This window comes from Diabrotica virgifera, chromosome 3 (assembly GCF_917563875.1).
Source record: "Diabrotica virgifera virgifera chromosome 3, PGI_DIABVI_V3a".
Taxonomy (NCBI): domain Eukaryota; kingdom Metazoa; phylum Arthropoda; class Insecta; order Coleoptera; family Chrysomelidae; genus Diabrotica; species Diabrotica virgifera.
In genome coordinates this window covers 15,440,980-15,456,131 of record NC_065445.1, presented here as the reverse complement: position 1 = coordinate 15,456,131, position 15,152 = coordinate 15,440,980, and the positions used below count along the sequence as shown (strand labels likewise).

General features: G+C 32.3%; 1 protein-coding gene across 1 annotated transcript in view; it reads right to left on the bottom strand.

Annotated features, from left to right (window-relative positions):
• LOC114327148 (phosphatidylinositol-binding clathrin assembly protein LAP-like) overlaps positions 1 to 15,152 on the bottom strand; it is a 37,273-nt gene that overhangs the window by 14,040 nt on the left and 8,081 nt on the right. The window contains exon 2 of the mRNA XM_028275668.2: positions 5,755 to 6,302. Within this exon, the coding sequence (XP_028131469.1) occupies positions 5,755 to 6,302 (548 nt within the window). The remainder of the gene's footprint in view (positions 1 to 5,754; positions 6,303 to 15,152) is intronic.

The window sequence follows — 15,152 nt, the reverse complement described above, 5'->3', positions numbered from 1 at the left end:
ATAATGTGTCATAATTAGATAATGTGGAATAATTTTAATTTTAGATCAGTTGGTCGAACGCAATTGCTAGAGATCAATATCTCAAAATCAACTGCTCGAAAATGAATTGCTCGATATAAAAATTGATCGAAATACAAATTGCTCGAATAAAAAAGAAAATTATATGTCCAAATATTTATTCACAATAATGCAAAATTTGTAGGTATATAAGAGAGGTACATTTAATAGGACAAATTATGTGATATTCCACGTATATAATCACAGATATTAATTTGTGGTTCATAATAATTGTTTATTAAACGCAATAACCTATCAACACTATCTCTATATCTTCTATGACCATTTTTTGGTTGTTTGCCACTTGTTGGTGGATACTCGTTCTCAGAGGCATCTTTCAGTGCATCACAGTTTTTCGATTTCTTTCTAACGCATTAAGTTGGAAGTGACAGAAAAAAGTGATCACTAATTGTTGATAGATGGCGCTATAATCGAACAAAAAATGATTTACGAATTATATATACGACTATAATCTGTACAATTTATAAGACTATACAAATCAAAGAAAATACCATTTTATAAATGCAATAAACACAATTGATTTGTTTTTATACCAAATTGCAACTTAAAAGGTTAAACTTCAATACCCTTTTCATATTATAAATGTGTATTATCACGGACTTACCTTTTTTGCGGTCACTTGTGACATACTGAAAAATGCCTCTGAGAAGGACCACACTGTTCAATTTTTATATACCGTTTTAATATATAATGATTTATATACCGTTAGATAGCCAATTCAGCAAGGAGTCTAACTGCCAAATTTCATAAAAATCGGTCAAGTAGTTTCGGAGGAGTATGGCAACAAACGCTGCGAAAGAGAATTTTACATATATAGATGTTAAATATTTAAATGGCTATTAAAAAATAACGGTTGAAGATAAAAAAGTGAAAATTTAGGATTGTATGTATATTTTGGTTCTACATCGTATAAAATTAAGAAAAAAGAGTTTGATCAAAAAAAATTTAAAAAAATTTCGGGGGGGCACGCCCCCTTCTCACTTAGGTAGATAGTACCACTTCAGAAACCATCCCGGGTTCATGCACAACTTTGATTATGGTCATTTTACGATCAAATGCATGGTTTGTGAGTCTATAGGGTACATACATACATACAAACATTCACTTTTATTTATATAGATTTACATTTTTAGGTATATTCTGAACTATATTAAACAAGAAGCCACATCTCGATAAAAGGTGCCTTATCGAAAAAATACTAAGAGACAAAAAGTTTTAAAAACACTGTGTTTAACTAAGGGTACCGCAATAATAGTTTAATTGGAACGTACAGAAACATTTATGGGGTTTAAAGGAACGAAACCCCCATAAAATTTTTATGTAAACATATTAAAAAAGAAGTCGCATCTTGATAAAAACTGGCTGATCGAAAAAATACTAGAAGGCAAAAAAGTTTTAAAAATAATGTGTTTAACGAATGGTACCACAATAATAATTTAATTGGAACGCACACAAAAGTTGGGGGCGGGGGGGGGGGGGTTTAAGGGAACAAAATCTCCATAAAATTTTTATGGGGTGTACAAATTTCACTGTTTTTTTAAGATGTTCCTGCCACATGTCCATTTTCAATAAAAAAATTCTAAGAGTTTTCGATATATAAAAAAAATCGATTGTGTTTTGGTAACTTCAAAGGACTGTAACTTTTTTTGTGTGCCCTATTGTATATAGGTAAGTGAAGTTCAATCAACTTATTTTTGACCCCAGGATCTGTGGTATAATTTATAACCAATCTTTTCGGGACACCCTGTATAACGGAAATCTTAAAAGAATCAATACAATAGACAAAAATTTTCTTCAAAAGTTTAACAAAATAATTTTATTTACAATCTAGTTCAGTTAATATACTATCACTTTTTTATGTAATCAAATATCGGGCGTATGCATGACAAATGAAAAGTGGTTCAAGGTCAATATTTAACACAAAATATTATTCCCAATTAACTTAAATGTTTTTGTAATCGACATATATCGACTTTTAATAAATCTATATTGGAATCTAGTAATTTGTTGAGTCATTTTAAAATCAGCAACAAAACATCAAATGTACCTAATGTATTATAAAAGGGCAAAATAATTTACAAAATTCTATTAATAATAATAAGCGCGTTAAGCCTAATAGGTCCATGGCTTGATTGACCATTCTCCTCCATCCCTTCTTGTTCGTTGCTTTCATCCTCTAATTTGTGACATTGAGTCTTTTTCGATCATCTTCTACAACCATTTTCCACCTTGTCATGAATCAACCTCTTCTGTGACGTCCTCTTATTGTACTTGACAGTAGGTACCATTTTCTGTAGTCTACTCTCTGGCATCTTCTGTATGTGTCCTAGCCATCTTAGTTGTTGGGTTCTTATTAGCTCTAGTTGCTATATGCTGGGCTTCCCATATAACTCTCTCACTCAAATCTTCATTTGTTCTTTTGATCCAAAGCCATTGTCCATTTTTCCTCCAAACATTTTCCTTTTTTTTTTCTTTTTGAAAAATAGCTTTGGCAGAGCCAATTAGCCAGACTTGTTTGTGATTGATTGCAGATTCATAGTCATAAATTTGTTATCATTTGTCTTTGTTCAGATGACCTGAAATGCTACCTCAAAATATCCTCCCCAGAGGACTGTCTTAAACTTCAATCAGATCTGGCCAGACTGGATGGATGAGTGGTGTGAGAGTAATGCCATGGATCTAAACATCACTAAGTGCAACTCCATAACTTTTACCAAAAAACTTAATAAAATTAATTTTGAATATAGTATTAAAGGAACACCATTGTCCCAAGATCTATTAGGGACCTTGGAGTCACAATGGCCTCCACACTCTTTTTTGTCAATCACATTGACATCATAGTTTCTAGAGCACTTAGGATGCTTGGATTCATTAAGAGAAGCACACATGACTTTAGGAGTATTAATGCTATTAGAGTACTGTACTGTAGTCTTGTCAGGCCTTTATTGGAATATTGTTCTTCAGTTTGGAGCCCCCATTATACTTCACACATTCACAGAATTGAACAGGTGCAGAGAAAATTCTTTAGGTACCTAGCATATAAATCCAACATACCTCGTGTAAATGAATTTTCATATGATTTTGCATTATTACAAGATACATTTTCCCTGCCTACCAGTGGCGGTTATCCCTTTAGGTCAATTGGTCAATGACCTATAATAATAGTCTCCCGTTTTATACCGCTCACGTGGCTTTGGGAGTATAGCAGGGTAGTCTGCTATATCTAGGGCCTACGGTATACAAGAAAGGTAACAGGGCCAGTGCTACGCTTCAACCGCCTATTATTACCCCTGGTTTTACCCAAGGTACTCATTTTATTCAGGCTGAGTCGACCTGGGGCCTATAAACATTTTAAAAATGTCTAGTTGTTCTTGCCGGCGGTAGGATTTGAACTCCGGACCACCGGCACGCTAGCCTAGCACACTACCACTCGGCTACGTCAATGACCTCCCTGTAATAATTGTACAATCAAACGATTATAATGTAATTATTTCCTTAAAAAAAGAAAATTTTCTGTATTAAAAATGTTCGGAATACAATAGTATCGTTCAAAGTTAAATTTTGCTTTTATTGTATTGACTTTTCAGTCATTTTGTTGTTGTAAAATATAGCGACAAAGATGCCGACAAAATATTACCGATAAATAAACATGAAATACGAGCTGTTTGACGGTACCGAATAGCCAAATTTATCTTTGACTGAAACTACCGCAATATTACTCTTAAACAGCTAAATACGAACATTCACGATGGTCAAGAAATTTATTTGACCTCACTGTGAGAATACAGCACTTTGAATCCGAACGTTCACGAAAATACGCACTTATATGCAAGTTGGTACTAAATCGTGATCATTGACCGTAGACCGTAGGTATCGTTTTCGTTGTTGAGCGGTAGGTATTCGAACGATCACAAATTTCAACGAGCAAGTGATCGATCATTTCGCAAAATCTAAGGCCAGAAGAATCGATTTACTTTTTAAATCCGCATAAAAATGTAAGTTTTTATTTATTTTAGGTTTTGAGTTTAAGTAGTTTGTTGATATTCTGGCTGTTATAGTTACATATTATATCATACTATTTATCTGATTTATTTGACAATTAGTAATGAAGACTTGTTCCTTTTACTTATTTCATATTTACTTGTCAAATAAAGATCCGCTTAAATTTAAACAACATATTGCAAAATAAGTTATAAGAAACCAATACAGATGATGGAATAAGAAATGATTTAAAATGGGATTTGTAGGTCTTGTTTTTCCAAAAAAATCTTGAACCACCGAATATGACCTCCCCCTTCACTTACAGACCAGCCGCCACTGCTGCCTACTTTGAAAGTGAGGAGGGATCAGGCAGATCTCAAAATATTTTTTAAACTCATTAATAGCATGATTGACTGTCCTTCATTGATTTCCACAATGTTGTTTTCAGTTCCATTAAGAAACACCAGATCAGTTAACGTATTTCATCAGCCATTTAGGAAAACCAATGTTGGCCTTAATTCTTATAAACCTAGAGTGTCACGAATGGATAACTGTTATCCTGATAGTTTGGATTTTTTTTAATGAAAGCTATAGTAAATTTGTGAGCCTGTTAAAGCAAATTTTGATATAAATTTTTAAATGTGATATATTGTGATATGTATATTGTAATAACGTGTAATTAATGATTTTGTACCTGTCAGTTTTATATATCAATGTTGTATTGTTTTATTATTTTAACTTTAACTTTATTTTCTAAGCACTTTTAGACTGTATTTAGATTGTTTTTATATTAAGATTTTATTATTTGACTAATTCTATTATACATGCTATAATTTTTTATGACGGATATTCTTGAGTTGGGGTTAATTTCATGTAATCGAATGAACTATCTTTCAGTAAGTCGTCCCAGGAACGCAACTCATAAATATTGGCAATATCATTTTAAAGTCTTCTACTTTAAAATGTATAATATATGTCTGAATTGCCAATATAAATGAGTGAGATTAAATAAATTATTAGAAGAATTTTTTTGCTTAGCAACAACACTTTAGTTTATTTTAGTAATATTTTGTATTTTGACAACGGCACCCGATTTGGGCGTCGAAACGTTAATAAAATTATTTTTTTCATTTTAATTGTGGCTTATTTCCCATATAAATAATTAATCATAAAAATGCCACAAGGAAATAGCTTCAGAACAACATTAATTCTATTGAGGTTTTTAAACTGTAAATTATTGTACCAAAAGTGGGCAATGCACGTTAATAAATAAATATTTCATCAAGACAACGCACCGTGTCACAAATAAATGAAAACGATGGCAAAATTTCATGAATTGGACTTCGAATTGTTTCCACAGCCACCGTATTCACCAGATATGGCTCCCAGCGACTACCACCTGTTCACTGACCTCAAGAGAATGCTCGCTGGAAAGAAATTTAGCACCAATGAAGAGGTAATCGCCGAAACTGAGGCTTATTTTGAGGTTAAAGACAAATTGTATTATAAAAATGATATTGAAAAGTTGTATGACCACTATAATCGTTGTATCGCCTTCGAAGGTAACTATATTGAATAATAAAATCAAATTTTATTTAAAAAAATATTACGTTCTATGTTAGCCTATGAACTTTTCAGCCCAACGATTAGCATCATTGAAATTGAAACTAATAATTTTATCATTATAAGTCTTACCTGAATCCATTGTCAAATTGTCAACTAATGATGTTAAACTGGACTCCAAATCTCCAGTAAGCAGTTTCGCAGGCACAGCTTTTGGAGGCTGAGCTGCAACTGGCTGCTGCTGTATGATTTGGGCACTCATGGTTTTAGAGTCACCTAACGGATCAAACACTGACGGCTCATTTGTATTGAACAACCCACTAAGATCATTGGCATTTCCGAAAGGCTGAGCTTGAATAGGCTGCTGTGCTTGAAATAGATTGTTCCCACCGAAACCATTGGTACCCCACATGTTATTGTCAGTAGTTGTGGCAGTCGATCCAAAAGCATCTTGGCCTAGAGGTGCTGCTGTTGTTGTTACAGGGGCTGCAGAAAAGTCAGCAAAAGGATTACCTCCAAGGGAAAGGAGATCATCAAGGGCATTGGAAGATTGAGCCGGCCTAGCAGCCTCTGGAGCAGGACCACTGGAGAAGAGGTCCAAGATTGGTTCACCAGTCACTGTTGGTTCATCACTGAGGAAGGGATTTGTACTTGCTGCTGATGGAGAGCCCACAGATGCTCTGTAAAATAAAGATATTTCCCTTCAAAGTATTATCTGGAAACTGGATGATGTTTCTGCCATACCAATAGCGAAAGAATACACTGGACTGCTTTTAACTATAGAAATGTAAACACTGAGATGTGGTACATGATACTGCCAAAAAACTACATCAACGTAGCTCAAACACTAAACCATACTAAAACTACAGCAGTTGAGAGCAGATACAATTACACACCACTTGAATGAACACATATGGTGTTCTAGGAATATTTTATAAAACAGGTCTTACAAGAAAATATATTTTCGGTGCGGTAAGTCATACTGCATGTCAGTGGTGAAGGGTTAACAAAGTAAGGTCAAAAACAGTCAATTTTTGCTTTATTTGGCAATTAGCAAAAAGTGAAGCATTTGAAACAATTTTAGAGTAAGCAACTTATAAGTCATATAAAAACCTTCAGAATAATATTTTTTTAATATCATTGATAGAATAAACCTTCTTTCGTAAGCTACCCATAGAATTACTGTAACTTGCAAAAAAATTAATTTGAAATGAACAAATTAAATAACTTATAAACTATGTTATAAACTTATAACCTATCTCTTTGAAATTTTGAGCATATTTTGGGCACCAACACACCCAACATTGCATGTAATATGAAGATTCTAAGTTCATGTTTAAAATAGTTATTAACATTTATAAACAACTGAAATTGCTGACATATTTTGCAATTTTTTAAGCAGAAAATACTTAAACACTATTAGCCCGATCAGAGAACGCAAAATTTTACGAAAACCTCCAAAAAAATAAAGGAAGGATGAAAATTTGGGAATATGTAGTTGAAATTGTCTATTATTATACAGTGTGTCCACGGATGGGGTGCCCATGAGGAAAAACTTTTTTATTTTCAATTTTAGCGAAAAATGTCATTCTTGATAAAAAGTTTTGCTTGTCTTAAAACTCCATAAAAGGAAACAAAATTAAAGTTTTTCAAAACCTGCTTAATTTTGTAACCAATTTTATGTAAATCCCTATAAATTTTTTCATAAAAACAACAAAGTTCGAAATCGTAACAACAATCTATGGTTTATTTTTTAACCAGGAGGAGTAAACTAAAAAGACAGATTCACACCCAAGAAAGTCACTAGAATAATTACCAAATAAATCTTCTTTTTTGATAAATTGATAAATTTCATTAGTGTCAAAATTTTATAACAGTTGAGTAAATTTGCCTGCGGTTGGACCAATTACAAACAAGCATTGCAGCGCGGTAAATTTGAATCACTCCTCTTGATTTAAAAACAAACCATAGTGTTGCTAAGCTACAATGTAGCTTAGTAAATGTCAACTCCGATAAATAATTTGCCAACTGCCATTTTTTTTCGACAATGTTAAACGTTCAACAAAGAATTTATCTGTCATTTTTTAAATAAAAATTTAAAATTTTTGTTGAAAAAAATGACAATTCGCATATTATTTTTCGTAGTTGACAGTTACTAGGCTACATTGTAGCTTAGCAACACTAGATTATTGTTACGATTTCGAACTTAGTGCAAAAATGTATAGGAATTTACATAAAATTGGCTACAAAATTAAGCAGGTTTTGAAAAGCTTGAATTTTATTTCGTTTTATGAGATTTTAAAACGAGCAAAACTTTTTATCAAGAATAATATTTTTCGCTAAAATTGAAAATAAAGAAGTTTTTCCTCTTGGGCACCCAATTCATGGACACACTGTATAAGAAAAAGTTTACAATTCTACATCCCCTCCATTTTACAAAAATTGGAAAATACGGGGTGAAAAATTTTTTCTTGGGGGTGAAAAAATATACGTTCAAAATAAGTCTGGAATTGGATAAAATGACTAATTCAAGTAACTTTTGTTCTATAGAGTTTTTTTACTAAGTCAATACTTTTCGAGTTATTTGCAAGTGAATGTGTTCTCATTTTTAACCAAAAAAAATGTTTTTGGACGGTTTCTCTGAGATACAGTAGACGCCCTCTTAACCGACCATGACGGGACCTGCCCATAGGTCGGATAATCAAAAAGTCGGTTAAACCGAAAATCTTTAAAACCACCCTCAGAAAGACATTACATATGTAACTATATTAAAAATATACACACACCGGTAAAATTAGCCGAACACGTTAAAAATGGGACATGTTTGATGTCTCGTATTTCATAAACCAGTGGTCCGATTTGAGTGATTCTTTTAGTATGTTATAGCCTTATTATTTAAAAATATCGGTGTAATAATATTGTTGCTATACAGGTAAATACCATTTTATACCGGGTGTACCAATCATACTGTGTTTTTTTCTTAAAGTTTGGAACGCCCTGTGGAATATTCTAACATATGTAAAATATTAGAATTAACACTCGATTGTAGACTTGGGCTTGCTTAACATTTTCCTTTTCGATTCATTTACTTATGTGAGATAATAAAAAAATTATGTGCGTTAACAACTATCCATGTTTTTCATCAATAAATCCTCATAGTAGGAGAGGAAAGTATACTAAATTTGCAGTTACTCGAGCGTTATGGGGACCTATTGGATTGTGAAGAGTATGTGCTAAAATCAGAAAAAGGTTAAGTTAAGTTTTCCATAAAGTGGGGGACTTTTCATTTTTAAATTTAATTTTCCATTTGAAACAATCATTTTTTTCCGATTATAGCGCTATCTATCCATAATTCGAAAAAATATGTCGAATAAAAGTTGCTTATTTTTACGTAAAGAATCCAAATCTGCAATAAAAATTGGGGGCTAATATTTAAGATTTTAAATTAAATCCCCCACCCCACCACCGTGGGGCTCGTGACACCCCACGGAGAGGGGTGGGGGTAAATTAAAAATTATAAATACGAACCCTGCGATATTTTGCGAAATGAACATCAGGTCGTAAAACTGAAAAATACACCTATTCAATATTTTTCAAAAATCTACCGAATGGCACCAAACACGACCCCCCACGGAGGTGGGGTGGGGGTTACATTAAAATATTAAATAGGAGCCCCCAATTTTTATTGCAGATTTGGATCCTTGACGTAAAAATAAGCAACTTTTATTCGCAACATTTTTTCCTATTATTGATAAATAGCGCTATAATCGGAAAAAAACGACTGGTGAAAATGGAAAATTAAATTGAAAAATGGAGAGTCCCATACTTTATGGAAAACTTAACTTAAGTTTTTTTGGTTGTAGCACCCACTCTTCACAATCCACTCCAGGTCCCAAGAACGCTCGAGTAATTGCAAATTTAGCATACTTTTCTCCCCTACTATGAGGATTTATTGATAAAAAACATGGTTAGTTGTTAAAGCACATAACTTTTTTATTTTCCAACATAAGCAAATGAATCAAAAAAGAAAATGTTAAGAAAGCATAATTCTACAATCGAGTTTTCATTTTAATAGTTTATATATGCTGGAATATTCCACAGGGTGTTCCGAACTTTAAGAAAAAAACACAGTATGCTTGTTACACCCGGTATAAAATGACATTTACCTGTCTAGCAACAATAATATTACACCGATATTCTTAAATAATAACGCTATAACATACTAAAAGAATCACTCAAATCGGACCACTGGTTTATGAAATACGAGACATCAAACATGTCCCATTTTTAACGTGTTCGACTAATTTTGCCGGTGTGTGTATATATGTATTTTATGATCTATAAACAAAAAAGTAGTATGTACATATAGTCCGTCCGCTATGTGATGTATGCAAATAGGTAGTATTCGGAACGCACTCAAGTTGGTAATATTGTAAGAGTGACGTGACAGTGACAAGGACAGTGAAGCGGAAATAAAACCATTCTGAATCTAGACACGATAGATACAAGTTGTTTCATTATAACCTATCCTCCAAGGTTAACCTAAGAACCCTACCACGTGTTACATTATAACATTACATGGTGCCGAACAAGATCGAATACGTTAAGAAAAGATATAAGTGCAATGGAATTCAAGGCAGCTATAAACTCGATGCAAATGTCAGGTAACTTGTATGAAAATTGGAAATTCTTCATACAAAGATTCAAAAACTATTTACAAGCTACAGAATTAACAAAGAAACCTGAAATAACCCAGTGTGCACAGCTATTACAGTTGATAGGGGACGAAGGGTTCAAAATATATAACACGTTTAAGTTCTCAACAGAAGAAAAAGACAAGTTAGAACTGTTAATAAAAAAATTTGAAGCACATTTCAAGCCAAAAAGCAACGTGTCAAATGCAAGGTATTGCCTGTTCACCAGAAAACAAGAAGAAGGTGAGTCAGTAGACAAATTTATAACAGATATTATAAACAAGGCAAAAAATTGTGAGCTAGAGAATTTGGAGGACAGTCTGATTAAGACTTGCATAACTTGTGGGGTAGCAGATGAAACGATGAGACAGAGACTATTAGAAGAAGATGAGATGAGCTTGGAAAAAACAATCAATCTGTGTAAAAGTATAGAAAGTTCGAAAATCCAGTCTGAAAAAATGAAGTCAGAGGAGGTGCACTACATAAAGAAAAGAAACTTCAATAAGAAATATGTAAATAGAGAACAGTGGGAAGACAGAAGAGTGAATCCAACTCATTCAAAGTCCCAAGACGGCCAGTTCAATGGTAAATCTGGAAGCAGTTCAGGGTGCAGTAGGTGCGGAATGGAGCACAGAGGCCAACCATGCAAAGCATATAAAGCTAAGTGTAATTTATGTAATAAAATAGGGCATTATGCAAAAAAATGTTTTCAAAAACAAATTAAGTATGTAGATGTAGATGATTCAGAATCAGATGATTTGTTTATAGGCTTGGTAAATACTAAAAATAGCAGTTTTGATGATGATTTCATGATAAATTTTGAAGTTAACAAGCGTAAATTAAGCTGTAGATTAGATACAGGGGCAATGGCAAACGTAATATCAATAAATAAGTTAAATTCTCTAGAAGTTAATGTTGAACTACAGAAAACAAACTGCAGGTTAACGACATTTTCGGATGAAACACTTAGGGTCATTGGAAAATGTAGTTTAGAATGCAAGTATAAAGATAACATGTACAACATAATGTTTTATGTGGTAGAAATTAATTCACCAACGGTATTAGGTCTTCCTACATGTAAAGCTTTAAATATTTTAAAAAGAATCAATACTATAGAAAAAATTGAAAATAATTTGAATTCTAGAGAAGTTACATTTAAAAATGATTACTCTGATGTGAAAAAAATATTTAAAGAAGTTTTTTCAGGTATAGGCTGCTTGGATGAGCCATACAAAATCATGCTAAATGAAACTGCACAACCAGTTATACATCCTCCAAGAAAGATTCCACTACAATTAAAGGAGAAACTAAAACTTGAATTAGCTGAAATGGAGAAAAATGGAATAATTGAGAAGGTTGATGAACCCACAGATTGGATCAACTCGATAGTCTTGGTAAGAAAACCAAAAAGTAATTCCATAAGAGTTTGTATAGATCCTAGAGACTTGAATAAAGCTATCAAAAGAGAGCACTTTCAACTCCCTACGATTGATGAAATAGCTGCAAATTTAAAAGGTAACGTTTATTTCAGCAAGCTTGATGCCTCAAAAGCATTTTGGAGCATAAAGCTTGATGAAGAAAGTAGTAAATTATGTACTTTTAACACTTGCTACGGTAGATATAAATTTTTAAGACTGCCTTATGGCATTAGTTCAGCAAGTGAAGTGTTTCACAAAAGATTCAGTAAAATATTTAATATGGAGGGTGTAGAAACATATATTGATGATTTAATTGTTTATGGCTCATCAAAACAACAACATGATAAATGTTTATATCAAGTTTTAGAAAGAGCTAGGATAAATAATGTCAAATTAAATTATGAAAAATGTAGTTTTGGTGTAAAAAATGTAAAATTTTTAGGATTTAATTACAATAAAGATGGTCAAAGTGTTGATAGTGATAAAATTAAAGCCATTCAAGATATGAAAAAGCCAGAAAATAAAAAAGACATACAGAGATTATTAGGAATGATAACGTATTTGTCTAAACACATAAAAAATTTGTCAGACTTAACCGCACCTCTTAGGGAATTAATTAAAGAAAATGTAGAATGGCATTGGTCACATAAACATGATGAATGTTTTAGTAAAATTAAGGAAATAATTTCAAAAAGCCCAGTATTAAGACATTTTGATATAAATGAAAAGTGTTTAATATCGGTTGACTGTTCAAAAGACTCAATAGGAGCTGTACTCTTACAAAAAGGTCAACCAGTAGCTTACATATCAAAGGCTTTAACTTTAACACAACAAAATTATGCACAAATTGAAAAAGAACTTCTTGGAGTTCTGGTGGCATGTGAGAAATTTCATAATTATATATATGCTTCCAAGTTTGATATAGAAACTGATCACAAACCATTGATATCCATAGTAAAGAAACCCTTAATGAATGCGCCACCACGACTTCAAAGAATGTTATTTAAATTGCAGAGGTATGACTATAATCTGATGTATAAAAAAGGTAAAGAACTATATATAGCTGATACGCTATCGAGATGTTGTTCGGAATTGCCTGTAATAAAGAATGATTTAGATATTGAACTAGAATCACAAATTTGTTTAGTAAGATTAAACATTAATGTTTCAAACAATCAACTGCAAAAAATCAAAGAAGAGACTAGCAAAGACAAAACTTTAATTGATCTAAAGACTTTCATAAAAAAAGGTTGGCCAAAAGAATTAAATAATGTACATAAAGATTTAAAAGCATTTTTTAAGATTAAAGATGAAATAACCTTCTTTGATAGTTTGTTGATGAGGAATAGTCAAATTATAATTCCTCATGTAATGAGAAAAGAAATGTTAAAAAGAATTCACTATGGCCATCAAGGAATAAATAAATGTAAAATGTTAGCTAGACAATCATTATATTGGCCTTCCATGACAGTTGACATTGAGAATGAAGTTAAAGGTTGTCCAATTTGCCCACAATTTGAAAATGCAAAGAGAGAACCTTTGACTCCACACAATATCCCAGAACTCCCCTGGGAGGAAGTTGGCTCTGATATATTTTACATAGGTCAAAAAAGTTATTTAATGGTGGTAGATTATTACAGTAAATATCCAGAAATTTGTCTGTTGAACGATACAACCAGTTCAACTATAATTACACATTTAAAATCGATATTTGCTCGTCATGGAATACCAAAAATATTTTACTCTGATGGTGGACCACAATACACAGCCAATGTATTTGTTAAATTTTGTCAAGAATGGGAATTTAAAAGCATAAAGTCAAGCCCAGAAAATCATAGATCTAATGGTCTAAGTGAAAGATATATTCAAACCTACAAAAAAGCGCTAAGAAAATCTCTTAGAGATATTGGAGATGTATATATATACATATTTAACATTGCTACAACTTAGAAATACACCAATTGATTCAAATTTACCATCACCATCTCAACTTTTAATGTCACGAGTACTTAGAACTCAGATTCCCACCACTGACAAAATTCTAAAACCAAAATTATGTAATTCTAAAATAGTAATCAGCGATTTTCAGAAAAGACAAAACAGTCAAAAAGCTTATTATGATAGAGGGACAATAAATTTAAAACCGCTTAAAAATAATGAAAAAGTTTATATTAAAGATAAAAACAAATTGAGAGAAGGTCTTATCACACATAAATTAAGAGATAAAACCTACTCGATTAAATTAAGAGATTCTGGGTCAGAAATTGCAAGAAATAGACAATTTTTAGTTCGCATTCCTGCAACTTCTGACGATGAACATTCAGATAACGAATCTGAAACTAGTGAGTCACAAAATTTTGAAAGTGTCTCTGATAACCATTCTGATCATCACTCTCCAATAAACTTACCTCCACAAACCTCTTCAGGTCGAATTGTTAAAAAACCTGATAGACTAGATTTATAAGTAATTTTATTATAAAATAAAAGGGGGTAAAGGGTGAATGAAACAATTGTGGAAATTTATAAATGTTTATTTGAAGATTTGTTAAAGAAAGTTATGTTTATTTTGTCATTATAAAAAGAGGGGGATGTGATGTATGCAAATAGGTAGTATTCGGAACGCACTCAAGTTGGTAATATTGTAAGAGTGACGTGACAGTGACAAGGACAGTGAAGCGGAAATAAAACCATTCTGAATCTAGACACGATAGATACAAGTTGTTTCATTATATCCTCTCCTCCAGGTTAACCTAAGAACCCTACCACGTGTTACATTATAACATTACACGCTATAACTTTTCCCATGGGTCACGATTCATTTCAAACAAATAAAGTCAAAACATAAAGTGAAACGAACGTCGATGTATATATACATATGTAATTAACAATATTACTCACAAGACAAATTATTATGAAACTTGTATGACCTCTAATCTAAAAATAGTATCATCCAAAAAGGAGTAGGGTCGGTCGGTTAAGCCGACAGTGGGTTAAAGAGAGGTCGGTTAAGAGGGCGTCTACTGTAACTCAAAAAGTAAGAATATTAGCGAAAAAAATATTCTTAGTAAAAACATAGCTTATAAAAAATTGAAAAAAAAATGGTGTATGCGTGAGGTCTGTAGACCCAGTAGAATCAGAGTTGCAGCTAATGAAATGGAGGTTCTTCTTCGTCAAATTCCAAATCGAATATTTCAATGTGAAATAACCAAAAAACGGAGCACTTTTAGGGGAAAATTTATTACAACTTTTTTAAAGTGTCTAAAAAAGGTTTATTTTTGTTTTTTAAAAAAACTTCTAACATTACAAGGCAAGTGAGTTACGCTCAAAATATTGTTGGTCCATTTTATTTTTTGGCAAAAAATGGCGAAAATCACCCCTTAATTAGCTTCTCAAATAAAATTAATTGTTACCGCTTTAC